General features: G+C 39.2%; 1 protein-coding gene across 8 annotated transcripts in view; it reads left to right on the forward strand.

Moving 5' to 3' along the window:
- The window catches only part of RHOT1 (ras homolog family member T1), a 65659-nt gene that overhangs the window by 27417 nt on the left and 23206 nt on the right, over positions 1-15036 (forward strand). For 4 of the 8 annotated variants that reach the window (XM_011230606.3, XM_011230683.3, XM_011230646.3 and 1 more), the window contains exons 7-12: positions 5531-5639; positions 5956-6057; positions 11052-11150; positions 11680-11788; positions 12556-12676; positions 14863-14947. In XM_011230606.3, coding sequence (XP_011228908.1) covers positions 5531-5639; positions 5956-6057; positions 11052-11150; positions 11680-11788; positions 12556-12676; positions 14863-14947 — 625 coding nt within the window. Of the gene's footprint in view, positions 1-1101; positions 1471-1781; positions 1836-1965; positions 2019-5530; positions 5640-5955; positions 6058-11051; positions 11151-11679; positions 11789-12555; positions 12677-14862; positions 14948-15036 lie in introns of those variants that run through there. The other 4 variants (XM_034641925.1, XM_034641924.1, XM_034641923.1 and 1 more) reach the window with 3 other exon arrangements.

The raw sequence follows: 15036 nt of genomic DNA on the forward strand, positions 1-15036 counted from the left end.
AAAAAAAAAAAAAGAAATTTTAATATTTTATGAAATATTAAATATCTTGGGTTAAATAAAAATGTACTTTTACCTGTTCCTTTTTTACTTTTTGAGGGGAAGGGGCACAGGGAGAGGGAGAGAGAGAATCTTAAGCAGGCTCCGCACCCAGTGCAGAACCTGACATGGGGCTCGATCCCACAACCCTGAGATCATGACCTCAGCCAGAATCAAGAGTCAGACTCTTGAGCCACCCATGCACCCCATCCTTTTGACTTTTTTAATGTGACTACTGGAACATTAAAAATGGCATACACGGCTTGCTCATCCAGCTGCTAGACAGCACTATACCAGAAGCTGAGGGGGTCGGATGCTTTCTGCTGCAGTCAGCCTTATAACCTGCTTCATTTACAAAAGTATTCTTTTTCAGCATTGGAATTGAAGCCATTACCCATTGATTACTCAACATAGGAAAAGATACTTAAAATATGGCCAGTTATTTAATATAAATTAAAATACCATTGTACCCGTTTATGGTATTAGTTTGTATGTCAGAAATAACAGGCGTTCTGGAGGGAAATATTTAACACAAGGTGATCTAAATTAATATGTCAGTTATTGCTTTCCTCTTCATTTGTATGCTCTTTTTTTAAAGATTTATTTATTTATTTATTTGAGAGAGAGCCAGAAAGCACGCAAGCCAGAGGGGCAGAAGGAGAGGGAGACGACTCCTTGCTGAGTGCAGAGCTTGACTCAGGGCTCGATCTCCTGACCCTGCTATCATGACCTGAGCCGAAATGCAAAGTCGGATGCTTAACTGACTGTGCCACCCAGGCACCCCATTCATTTGTATGCTTTTTCATCATAGCTATGACCATGCACACCCCCTGCACTGGGGGTTATACGTACATCCACCATTCGAGACCCATTCCGGCCAGGGATAGGTGCTAGAAAGGGAATTCTTGACTCTTCACTCTCATGCTTCAGTTTTGTTTCTGGGGCCTGCTGTCTTGAGATACAAGCTCTTAAGCTTGTATTGCCCGGATTCTCACCTGGCCTTCTGACCCTGTGTGGATGGACTCTTTGTCTGGGCTTCTGACCGCAGCACCTAGTCTTCTAGCTTGGGTTTCTGATCTCTTTGGCCCGAGCCTTGTCAGCTCTGGATCAGATGCTGGCCTAGATTTATCACACAATGCCTTCTGCTCTTCGTGCCTGACTTATCCTCTGGTAGACTTGTCTGCCAGCGCCGCCCAGCTTCCTTATCGTAGTCCAGCTCTTTCCTTTCCCGGGCTTGCCCTTGTCTTAGCCACCTCATCTGGCCCTACACTATGTGAATGACATGAGCGATGAGGGATGTTGGATGCGTGCCATGTAGGTGTCAGCTTGGCCATTAGTTTTTATGAACATGTTTAAAATAATGAACATTTTTTGCCTTGGTCATTTGTAGAAGCAGAACAGAGTGATGAACAGCTTCATCAAGAAATATCACAGGTGAGTTAACAAAAATAGCTGTAGGTCTTTTTGGTGGGAAAGCAGTGATGATTTTGTGAGTCTGTCTTTTTATTTTCTCACTTAGGTCTTTTCAGTTCTTTGTTGTTAACTGCTGACTTTGAGTATGTATCTTTGCAGTAAGTCCTTAGGAACTTTTTCCTCTTAGAGGCATGTTAAATGTGGGGGTTTTTTTAGGTTTCAAATTTTATTCTTCCTTTGGCCCAAATATGTGAACTAGCTGGTAATTAAATGCTACTGTTTACATTTGTATTGTTTAAAAATACCATTGATTTCTTAATTTTTTCTTGTAGGCTAACGTCATCTGCATAGTTTATGCCGTTAACAACAAGCATTCTATTGATAAGGTATGAACGTGTGACTTTTTTCACTGTATCTCGTTAAATTTCAATGGGGCACTTTTAAAATTGATCCTCAATTTAGAGTTTTCAGATAAGATCCTCATTGTGGCTTAGCTCTTGTTAATTTTCTTTTTAGGTAACAAGTCGATGGATTCCTCTCATAAATGAAAGAACGGACAAAGACAGCAGGTATTTTTTTCTTTTCTCTGAAACTTTGTATATTGAAAATTTCAAACTTAAAGAAAAGTTGCAAGAAATAGTACAATGAACACCTGTAAGTCCTTCACTTACATCCACTGGTTAACCTTTGCCACATTTGCTTTACCTATAGGTCTTTGTTTATATACACACATCGGTTTTGGGAGGAATTATTTTAGGCAGCACATATATTTGTGAGCAAAGCAGAAAACAGTACCAGAACTATAATGATTGACAACTTCTGACATGAAATATTTTGATCATTAATCTTACATAATTTCTCAAACCACTGCTAAAGGAGTCTCCACTTTAGAAGTCCTCTTCATCTGTATTGTGTGTGCCTTCTCTGTGGAGGTGCCCCTTGCGTGAGGAACGACTTCCCCTTGTCACTGATTGCTCACAGGTTGTGTGTATGGGGCACAGGACTGGGAGGAGAGTGAGTGCCCTCTGACATCTGGCTTATCCGCTTGACTTCCTTGAGCCTTCCTTCCTTTCTGTAGTGGAGAAGAGACTAATTCCTGTCTTGACTGCCTGTGGTAATTTTGAGGATCCACTGAAATAATGCACTTGTACTGCTTTATAAGTTCTCTGAAGACTGCTAGAGATCTTTATTTAGGAATGCAGAGAGGGAGATTTCTTCGAAATTCTTTGGAAGATACACATGTGATAGGAAGAAGAGAACACACCTTCTGTATTTTTCATATGAACGGAATGATAGTTCTGGGTATAAGTGTTTTCAGTTTTAAGTCAAAATGGAAACCAAAAATTATTCTTGCAGTATTATTTAATGGAACATGGCATTTATGAGGCATTTTTAAATGTTAGGGAAATCAGACTAATGTCTGTGTATTGTACACATCTGGCCCTTTATTTACTTTTTTCAGATTTCTCTGTTGGTTGGACATTTTTGTGCCTTGAAACTGTAAAGACTTGGTTCTAAACAGTTGGACGTGGTATTGGCCCCGCCTCATGTATTTATGGAGGGGGACTTTGTGATGGAGATGGCATTGTATATGCTGTGTCTTGCAGCGCTGAGGGCTGCTCTTTGTCATAGTTTTAAACTTTGAAATGACTTCTTGACAAGGTAGAAAGGAGACAGTGACCCCGTAGCCCTACGCTCTCCAGTGTGGTAGACTCTAGTCAGTTGTGGCGATTTAACTTCAAATTAAGTAAAACTAGATAAAACTAAAAGTCAGTTCCTTGGTTCCATGTAGCCACGTTTCAGGTGCTCAGGAGCCACTTGTGGCCGGTGGCTACAGTAGTGGACAGTACAGATAAAGATCGTTTCCAGCAACACGGAAGGGTGTGTGGGCGAGGGCTGCCTTGGAGGGGTCCACAGCTGGATGCTCCTGCCACTGGCTCTTCTTGCTTCGCACGTGAGCTGTTTCCACAGGGGACTCTTCAGAGAAGGCAGTTTTTCTGGGATCTATCAAGCACCAGATTGGAGCCCTGAATTTAAAAAAAATTAGTTTCACCATGACAGCTTCCTAAAATTCTGTGGCTAGTTTTGTGGCCCTTTTGGTATCATCTGAAAGTAGCTTTTAACATTTGAAGATCAATTTGAGCTTTCTCAGGTGTGGCTGTTTTTTTCCCTCTTCGAACCACATGAGGATACTTAACTTTTCTTGGCTTGACTTGTCCCAAGGGGGCCTGTTTCTTTGCTATATGGACCTTACACTTTCCCAGTAACTTCTTTCCTGAGCCTCATACCCTAAGATAATTATATTTGTTGCACATATATTTTCCATAGGACTTGCCTGGACTGTTGTCACAGTGGTTCTTAATCGGGGGTGCCCATCACTTTCACCTGAAGTACTTTCAAAGAATATAGGTACCTTTTCCCCACCCCTGGAGTTCTAGAATCTGTTGGTGTGGAGTAGGGCTTGGACATGTGTATTTTTTTAAGCTCCATAAATTATTTTGTATACATCTTAAGTTGTAAACCACTACATTTTTAGAGACCCTCCTGTCTTTGTTAGAAATCTATGTTTGGGTGATATAGTGGGCCAGTCCCTTGACGCGTAACCGTACTAGGGGAGTAAATAAATGCACGCAAGAATTTCTCTTGCTATCTGGAGTTCCGGCAAGATGATTTGCTTTTTCTCCAAGTTCTCTTGCAGGATATACAAATAACAGTTCCCTGCTAGTGTAGCTCCCTTTGATAATCCCCATTTAGATTTCTGATAGGCCTGTCAGATTTAACTTGTCTGAAACAAAATCCTGAATTCCCTGCCTAAAATCAATCTTTTCTGACTCAGGAGATCACTCATTTTGTCCAGCCAAAAACTTATGTATTTTTCTTGATTTCTGCCTTGCCCTCAACCTCCATATCTAATCTACCAGTTGTTCCTATCAGTTCTGTTTCTAAAATTTATCTCAAATCTGAATGCTTTCTCTCCATCTTCACTGCCCTACTCCAGGCTACCACATTTTAAAAAGCTGTTTATTGTTGAAAAAAAATCAGGCCTATAACAAAAGTAAAGAGGATCGTCTAATGATTCCCTCTGTATCTGTCACCGGCTTCAACAGTTATCAGTTTGTGGCCGGTCTTGTTTCATTTATTATCCCTTCCATTGGGATCATTTTGAACAAATCATACTGTCAGTATCTCAATCTGTATCTCTAAAAGGCAACATATGACTCATTTTTAAATGTCGATCAGATCATATTGTGCCCCTACTCATAATTCTTCACTGACTTCCGTTTTACACTTAAAATGAAATGCACACTCCTTACCACAACCTCTGTGTCTGGCCTTTGCTCTTCTTTCCAACCTCTTTACACACCTCTTCCCCTTTGCTTAGTACTCTCTAACCATTCTGACATTTTTCTGTTCTTTGGACTCACCAGTGTGTTTTTTCAGTTTGAGCCCTTTGTACACACTGTCCCTTCTTCCTGCCGAGCTCTTTTCTGGCTCTTCACAGGGCCCATTCCATCTCATCCTTCACTCCTTGGCTCACATGCCACTTTGTCAGAGAGATTTTCCCCTGATTACCATATAATTAGCCCCCTCCCATGACTCTGTCCGTATCCCCCTATTTTCTATCTTCATTGCATTTATGGAATTGGAACGTGTGTTGTTTGTTTGCTTATTGTCCATTTTCTGATTTTCACTATTAGAATGGGCAGGACCTTGTCTGTCTTATATCCTTTAACGCTTAAAACAGTACCTGGCTTATAAGAAGTACTCAGTAGGGGCGCCCGGTGGCTCAGTCAGAAGAGCATGCCACTCTTAATCTTGGGGTCATGAGTTCAAGACCCAGGTTGGGTGTAGAGATTACTAAAGAAAATAAATCAACTTTAAAAAAATTTTAAAAAAATAAGTTCCATAAATATTTGTTGAATATGAACATGTTGTCTAGGGGACTGGCACTGACTACACTGGAGGGTTCATGTTGGGGGGATTCAGTAAAGCTAATTAGAATGGGTTATTATATACTTTGAAATAGATATTTAAAGTCTTTTGCTTTCCTTATTATTGCAATATATCCTGTTTATTTCAGGCTGCCTTTGATATTGGTTGGGAACAAATCTGATCTGGTGGAATATAGTAGTATGGAGACCATCCTTCCCATTATGAACCAGTACACAGAAATAGAAACCTGTGTGGAGGTATGCCTTACCATTTGATTTAGAAATTTGCTGCTGGTGCATTCTCATTAAACTGTGGTTTGAAATAGGATGTGAGAAGGTGTGGGATGGAATAAATTTCCCGCTATTTGTGAAGTCATGTAAACCAAATACAACAGAGAACTTGGAATTGGCCTCTGAGTTCTTTGTAGACATTAATATTATGATTTCAACAAAGAAAAAAGTATTTTTCAGTTTCTTCAAGCAATCTTATTAATACCTTACACTGATAGTTTAAAAATTGTTTTTGGCTCCCGTAATTGCTTTTAGAATATAAAATTTTAAACTTTTTTTTCAGTGTTCAGCAAAAAACCTGAAGAACATATCAGAGCTCTTTTATTATGCACAGAAAGCTGTTCTTCATCCTACAGGGCCGCTATACTGTCCAGAAGAGAAAGAGGTAACCACCTACCCCCCAGGCTGTGTTAGTAGGAGCTGGAATGTGTGGGTAGTAACTTTAGTAGTGATTTTTGGTGCTCTTAAGTACTGTTCTAAACTGCTGAAATTTAAATTTATTGTCTATTAAACAGTCACATTTTCTAGATACTTCAAAGACATTCATGTTAAATACTGTGAATAGTATTCCAGGTCAAATAGTGTTTCAGGAAATGCCATCAAAACAAACAGAAGAATTGGCAACAATAACAGCAAAGTCTGAAGACTTACCTAATACTCTACTTACTTTGCTAGTATAAAGTTCTCACACTTAGGGGCGCCTGGGTGGCACAGCGGTTAGGTGTCTGCCTTTGGCTCAGGGCGTGATCCCGGCGTTATGGGATCGAGCCCCACATCAGGCTCCTCTGCTGTGAGCCTGCTTCTTCCTCTCCCACTCCCCCTGCTTGTGTTCCCTCTCTCGCCGGCTGTCTCTGTCTCTGTCAAATAAATAAATAAAATCTTTAAAAAAAATAAAAATTAAAAAAAAAGTTCTCACACTTAAAAACACACACAAATGAAAACCTTGTGTAATGATTTGACATGGGTACAGCATGTAACACAATTTGAATATTCCTTTTTGTTTCATAGCTAAGAAACACAGTAATATCTAAAATTTAACAATATTTGCTATAGCCTTTTTACTTTTTAAAAAAAATTTATGTATTTGTTTTTTAATTCCAGTATAATTAATGTACAGTTATGTATTAGTTTCAGGTGTACAATATAGTGATTTAGCAGTTCTGTACGTTACTCAGTGCTCATCATAATAAATGTACCCTTGGGGCACCTGAGTGGCTCGGTCGGTTAAACATCTGCCTTCGGCTCGGGTCATGATTCCAGGGTCTTGGGATCTAGCCCCATGTTGGGCTCCCTGTTCAGCAGGGAGCCTGCTTCTCCCTCTCCCTCTGCCATTTCCCCTACTTGTCCTCTCTGGCTCTATCTCTCTGTCAAATAAATAAATAAAATATTTAAAATTAAATGAATGAATGAATGAATGAACCCTTAATACCCTTCACCTATTTGCCATAGACTTTTTTTTTTAAGAGTTCTTTGTTTATGTGCACACGAGCTGGGGGAAAGGCAGAGGGAGAGGGAGAGAGAAAGAATCTTCAAGCTGACTCCACGCTGAGCACAGAACCTGATGTGAGGCTTGATCCCAGAACCCTGAGATCACGACATGAGCCGAAACCAAGAGTCGGCCACTTGACTGACTGAGCCACCCAGACGCCCCTGCCATAGACTTGCATGGATATACCACATTTTGTTTCTTTATCCATTCATCTGTTGATTGACATTTGTGTTGTTTCCATTTTTTGATTATTGTGAGTAGAGTTGCTATTAACATTCATCCGAAAGTTGAATACCTGTTTTCATTTCTTTTGAGTGTATATTGAGGAGTGAATTGCTAGGTCACATGGTAGTTCTGTTAAACTATTGAGGAATCACCACACTGAATGGGCAATTTCTCCACATCTTTGCCATGCCAGTACTTGCTATTTTCCTTTTTGTGTGTTTGTGTCTGCACTTTATTATAGCCGTCCTAGTCGTGGTGGTGGTTTTGATTTGCATTTCCCTGATACCTAATGATGTTAAACGTCCTTTCATGTGCTTATTGGCCATTTGTATATGGAGAAATGTTTATTTAAGTCTTTGCCCATGTCTTGGGTTGCCTTCTTATTGTTGAGTTTTTAAGAAATAAAAAGTTGCAGATTTTTTCCAAGAAAAGTTTAGTATCAGTGAGTGGCTGGCAGACTTTGACCTATGGGCCAAATTGGCCTACCACCTGTTTTTGTACAGCCTGTGAGCTAAGAATTTATATATTACATGTTTTTCAATGATTGAAAAAAAATCTGAAGAAATAACATTTTGTTATATGGGAAAATTACATGACTTTCAAATTTCATCATTCATAAATAACATTTTACTGCAACACAGCCACACTCGTTCCTTTATGTTTGTCTGTGACTGCTTTTGTGCTGCAAAGGCACGAGTAGCTGCAACAGAGCCCGTGCACAGTGCCCTCCCTTCTCCTTGCTGCCCGGTGCACTGCTGATTGCGTGACCCAGTTATGACTTGACAGTGTGAGTACCACGTGTGCCCCGGTACCTGAGCATCTTACTGTTTTATTAATCAGTGCATTACCTCGCATGCCAGAGCAAAAGAAATTATATGGCAAAGCAGATAGATTTTCCGAGCCCAGACTCCAGGTCTAGCATTGTTTTTTTAGGGACTTTGATGCAAATGCAAAGGAAATTTCCATGTTTTGTAATCCATTTGACTGTGCACTTGAGCTTCCACCTCACCTTCAGTTGGAACTGATTAATCTGTAGTGTAATGATGCACAAACAGGAAAATATCAAGAAAAGAATCTCCTATAATTGTATAAATACCTTCCAAGCAGTTAACATGCTCAGTTAAAATGCTCTGTTTCTGGATATGTGTCAGTATTGGCCATATGTATCTAATAGAGAACACTAACTGAACCCTAATGAAACAAAATGGTATTCCTCCAAAAAGAGTTCTAGTTTTCTTATTAGTAGACTTGCATAGCAAATTTATGCTCCGTTATTATTACATTTTGAATCCTGTCAATAAAAACTTTATGGAAATTTGATTCTGTCTTGCTGTATAATGTATAAATACCTATATGATATTCCTGATTTTGCCTATTGGCCTCCAAAACCTAAAATATTTGCTATGTGGTGCTTCACAGAAAAAGTGCTGCTGACCCCTGGTATAAGTAATTAATCTGAGTTATCCCTTAATCTGACCCTGATTTACTCTTCCATAATCCTGGTTTACTGTTCCGGAATTGGAGGTTTACTGTTCCTAATTTGCCTCACGATAGTCACTAGGCACACTTGTTAAAAACGACAATTCCATTCTGATTCAGCCAGGTACATTATTTTATGATCAAGGAAATTTGGGAAAGTCTCATACTATAGGGATTTACCTGAGGCCTTGGCCTGGTTGTACATTAAGTGCCCTCTGTTACTTTGTTCTCAGTGCTTTAATTGCTACTTTTTTCCTAGGCCTATTATTAGTTCTGCTAATCTGCTTATCGCCCCTGCCCCTCCCCCAGTCCCAGAGACTCAAACTTCTACCACCATCTGTTACTTGTTTCTCACAGGGACCTGCCTGAGATAAAGTGTGTAACTTTTAGAAACTAAACCTTGTTTTAGACAAGTATAAGCTTTGAGTCTAAGCTTAGACCAGCACCGTTTATGTAGACAACAATAATAAACTTTTTTTTTCCCCCCTAAGTAAACTGCCCCCAACATGGGACCGGAAATCATGACCCTGAGATCAAGAGCTGCACCCTCTACCAGCTGAGCCAGCCAGGCGCCCCAAGAAGAAACTTTCAACACAGGGGGCGCCTGGGTGGCTCCGTGGGTTGAGCCTCCTGCTCTTGATTTCAGCTCAGGGTAGTGAGATTCAGCACAGAGCCTCCTTAAGATGCTCTCTCTTCCTCTGCCCCTCCGCCCCATTTCATGGGTGCACGCGTGCGCACATGCTCTCTTTCTTTCCCTCTCTCTCAAACATAAATAAATAAATAAATGTAAAAAAAAAACAAACTTTTAACACAGATTTGAGGTGGAATCACCAAAAAAATAATATTCAAGATTAAAGCCTGATGATTAATTTAAGATTAATTCTGGTGATGATGGGCTCTCTATGGCCCATGGAGTCCTCTGCTTACCTAATAATGAAAAAGATGTGACTTGTATAATAATGTTTATTGTGAGGGTTTCAGTTACTCATATGCAAAATGAATTTTTTTGTTACTGTAAAAATTTTTTACAGCTTTATTGAAATATAATTCTTAATACCTTTCAAACATAGTCATATTTTGGTGTTATATTTTAAGGTAGTTACTATTTAAATACTGTATTGAGCCAATAGCTTATACCACTTAGCTTCTTTTTTTTTTTTTTTTAAGATTTTTATTTATTTATTTGTCAGCGAGCACAAGCAGGGGAGCAGCAGGCAGAGGGAGAAGCAGGCTCCCTGCTAAGCAAGGAACCTGATGTGGGACTCTGGGATCATGATCTGAGCTGAAAGCAGATACTTAAGGGACTGAGCCACCCAGGCGCCCTAGACCACTTCAGCTTGTGATACATTTCAAGCTTTAGTGAAAAATGCATCATTTTATTTTTCTTCAAATTACCTTTTTTAATTTTATTTTTTTTAAAAGATTTTATTTATTTATTTGAGAGAGAGAGACAGCCAGCGAGAGAGGGAACACAAACAGGGGGAGTGGGAGAGGAAGAAGCAGGCTCCTAGCGGAGGAGTCTGATGTGGGGCTCGATACCAGAATGCTGGGATCACGCCCTGAGCTGAAGGCAGACGCTTAACGACTGCGCCACCTAGGCGCCCCCAAATTACCTTTTTTTAATGTAGCTTTTTATGATGTGAGGAAAAACCACTTGTACAAAATAAAATTATTTTTAGATTCTATTTTTTACATCATTCTAGCTATTTCTACTTTTTGAAACATTTAGGTTATTATATGACAGGTTTTTAAAAGGTGAGTAAATAAAGTATAACAATGTCATCTTTATTAATTTTGGATATCTAATATTAGGATCACATTTGTAGAAGTTATATCTTACATTCTTTAAGTAAAAAATCACCCATAATTGTAGACTTTTTAGCTTATGGCCCACTTAATACTCTTTTTTTTTTTTTTAAGATTTTATTTATTTGACAGAGAGAACAAGCAGGGGGAGCAGGAGAGGGAGAGGGAAAAGCAGGCTCCCCACTGAGCAGGGAGCCCGCCCGCCCGTGGGGCTCAATCCCAGGACCCTGGGGTCATGACCTGAGCTGAAGGCAGACGCTTAACGACTGAGCCAGCCAGGCACCCCTCAGAATTATTCTTAACGTTACTTATGAAAGTCATATTTTGAAATCCCAACTGTCTTAATTAACAGAATTGTTTCTTTTTTCAATGATGTATAGATGAAACCAGCCTGTATAAAAGCCCTCACCCGTATTTTTAAAATATCTGATCAAGATAATGATGGCACTCTCAATGATGCTGAACTCAACTTCTTTCAGGTAGCCCTCTTCTTCAGGCATTTCTGTATCTTGGGGGGGGGTTTGTTGGGAAAAGTTATAAAAATATTATTAGCTTAAACCATGTTATGTTGATAAGCATGTCTCTTTCATGTAAAATTGTCTTTCCCATCAAGCTATTTAAGTCTTCAGCTGGGGTTTAAAACTCTCCTAGCATAGGAATTAAGGGGACTCTTTGACCATGTTGTTTCATGGTACATAGTGGGTATATTAAAGATGACTTGAAGTTTGAACTCTGAATTATTTTTTCTTTCTTGGTTTTGTATAACATGGGTAAACAAGGAGCTGTGTGTTTTAGAAATGCTATGGAGAGAGTAGGGAAAGTTTCTTTCCTTCTACATATGACATGTTTTAAACAAATAATGCAAAGCGGAGATGATCCTATTCTAACTTAGGATTTGGGTTTTTTTTTTCGTTACAGCTGATTTAATGTTTTGTAGACTGATGTTTTATATTTTTTGTGGTTTTAATGCTGTTTTGTTTTTAAATTTATTTTCATGTTTTTTGCTAGAGAATTTGTTTCAATACTCCATTAGCTCCCCAAGCTCTGGAAGATGTCAAGAATGTAGTCCGGAAACATATAAGTGATGGTGTGGCTGACAGTGGATTGACATTGAAAGGTGAGTGAATGGTGTTTCCCCCACTTTTAAACTTCATGTTTTCAATCTTTGACAGAAGGTGAAGGTCTTAATAGCATTATATATACTTTAAGGAAATGTTGGTATTTAGTAACAGGCCTAAGATCTAACTTGGCTATTAAGAGTTACAAGAGACAGGCCACTGATGGAGATAATTATCCTTATTGTCAGCATAAATTAGAAGTGGGGAAATCGCTCGGATCTTAGGAAGGCAGAGGTCCGTCTGAGGGGCAGAGATTTCTGGGACAAATAAATTTATCTTAAAATTCTTAACTACTTAAAAGCATCCTTTAAATATAAATTATTTTCAGGGTAGACATTTTGTCTACCAGTCACATTTACCAAGTACAAAATGTTCCTTGTAGAATATATTATAGAGCCACAGTGAAATAAGAGATGAACTTGAAAACCACTGTTTTCCATTATAGAAATAAGTTCAAAAATCTATAAAACGACTTCATTTATTTTTATCACGTAACTTTGTGAATGTCAGTGTATTCCTTGGGATGCATTTTTGGCCCTTTTAGCCGTAGCCATCTCTTGCTGACCTGGGTGTATGTGTCTATGTGCAATGACTCTGAAGTCAGCTCTGTTTCATTGGCAGATTTATGATTTGGCTTCCAGTATGCAAAGCTGTATGTGTCTGTTCACAGTTCTAGCTCTTGCCATTATGTGTTACATGCTTTTCTCGCTTGTGACTTGGTACCCTTACTCACATCACCTGTACTTACTGATTTATTTTATTTCAGGTTTTCTTTTTTTACACACACTTTTTATCCAGAGAGGGAGACACGAAACTACTTGGACTGTGCTCCGACGATTTGGTTATGATGACGATCTGGATTTGACACCCGAGTATTTATTCCCCTTGTATGTACCTTTGGCTTTCTAATTGATTTTGCTTGCCAAGTATTTTTAAGTTTTATTTAGCACACAGTTTAGATAGGTTTTGAGCTACTCAGAACTAATTTAGATTTATAGAGAGGTTTATAGCAGGGTTTGTCAGCCTTGGCACCGTTGACGTTTTAGAACAGACGATTCTCTGTTGTAGAGTCTGTCCCGTGTATAATAGGATGTTTAGCACATCCTTAGTTGCCAGTAACACCTCCTCCCCCAGCTGTGACAACTGAACACGTCCAGTGTCTCTAGAAATTGCCAAATGTTCCTTCAGGAGCGAAATCATCCCCGGTTGAGAGCCCCTGATTTATAGCATGGCATAAATTTTTCCTCTTCTTCTTATGAGGAGTAAGAGTATCTTTTTTTATTCATCTTACTGAGGAAGGAGATAACAGATGCTGGCCAAACTTGCATTTGGAATCAAGACGTCAGAGTATATTGGTTTACTTTCCTCTCCTTCTCCTCTGTGAGTTTTATGGCCACTTCTTAGCTCACGATGAAATAAGTTAATTTTTCCTGAATAGCCTGTTTAGGAATTTTGTGGTTCTGTTTGTGGTTGTTATCCTGTGATAATGCTCTGTGTAAGTTGTGTTTGTTTAAAATGGACCCACTGTCGCCCGAAACAGGAGACTGCCTTGCTGTGTGCTGTCTCTCCTGTACTCCCAGGACATAGGCTTTTCAGGGAAGTAACGTCCCAAGATCTGGCCTTTTGGGTCTTCAGCCTTTCTTCTTTCCTTTTTCTTTGGCACGCTGTCTTCATATTGTCCCTTTTTATTTTATCATAGCACCCCTAGCTATCTATGTAAGGGTTTATAAAGACTCTTGTTTTTTTCATTTATCATCATGGAGAAAGCAGAGTTCTTTCAGGCTGGATTCCTGGTCCATTAATCAGGTCTAAGTTGAAACTTCTCCTGTCAAAGTTACTAAATCTTGGCTCGAGTAATTTCCCAGATTTTTCAGTAAAAAACATATCGAATGAATAAATTTGTCCCAGGACCTTTTGTTAAATTTTCTTTTCTGGGCCATTAACATGGGTAGGTAAATTCTACAGGAAGTTGCTTATTACTTTCTTAAGCATGACAGTAAGAAAACTCCATTGCTTAGGCTTTGTGGCTCACGCTAATATCTCTCAGTTTCTGTCTGCCTTTCCTTTTCTGTAGAATAGCCTTGTAGAGCTACCACTTGAATCTTTCCAGCCTTCTTATTAAACTGTCTCCTTCTGTCCTTCATACTGCTACTAGATTAGTAGGTATATAAATACAGATTTGCCCATGTCACTTCCCTTAGAGCCAGGATAAAGCTCAGGCTTCTTAACCTGTTATACAAGGTCATTCATGATCTGCTCTGCTCATGCTTCACTCCCTGCCTTCATTCTAGAAGTAAATACTACTATTAAACTATTTTTAGTCTACCAATCATCTATTGTTTCGGGCTTCAGGCTTTTGCCCAGGGATTCTCACTTTTCCCCTCTTTCTCCCCCAATCTAATTATTGCCTCTTATCCTTCAAGTCTCCAAGTCAGGTGATAGTGTCTGTCAGCAGGACTGACACCTTCCCACCCCCACGCCAGAGATGTCCCCTTTCGTGTGGGCCCCCGTAGCATCCTTGGCTTACCCATATCCCCCACTTGCCTCATTCTGTTGTGATAGTTAGGTTGTCTGTTTGCGGTCCATCTCCTATTTGAATGTGGTTCCCTAGAGGTAGGGCCTGTCTTGTTTTTGTGTACCTAGTGCTTAGCTCAGTGTGTTTGAACTGAACTTAGGATGGGTCAAAGGTCAAATCAGGGAGAAATAACTTCTTCACATCATTTTCAGCTCATTACAACGTTGACATAAGCCATAATTACAGCTTACAGTTTGTTTATAAGGAGAACAGACCCCTTACGGTGTAATTGGTGTTACTTGTAAAATTTTTATTTCAACCTGCCATTCAGAAATGTAAGAAAACTTTATATGTCAGCTCAGAATGAATGTTATTACAGCTTTTCTGAGGATTGCCATGACTTTCCCTAGGAAGGTCTATATGGCTTCAGCAAAGGTATTTTATAAGTGGTGTCATCCTACAAAAAAAGACTTGTTGCAATTTTATATTCATTTCTTAAATTATTTTAATATTTGGTTAATGATCTATTTTACTCTTAAATTTTTTTTTTGTCAATAGGCTAAAAATACCTCCTGATTGCACTACTGAATTAAATCATCATGCATATTTGTTTCTCCAGAGCACCTTTGACAAGCATGATTTGGTAAGCTTTTAGCTGCAGTTTTCCATGATTGTAATAAAATATTTTTCTGTAAATGATGTAACTCTGTTCCCTCAGCTAGGGGATGCTCA

This window comes from Ailuropoda melanoleuca, chromosome 13 (assembly GCF_002007445.2).
Source record: "Ailuropoda melanoleuca isolate Jingjing chromosome 13, ASM200744v2, whole genome shotgun sequence".
Lineage (NCBI taxonomy): Eukaryota > Metazoa > Chordata > Mammalia > Carnivora > Ursidae > Ailuropoda > Ailuropoda melanoleuca.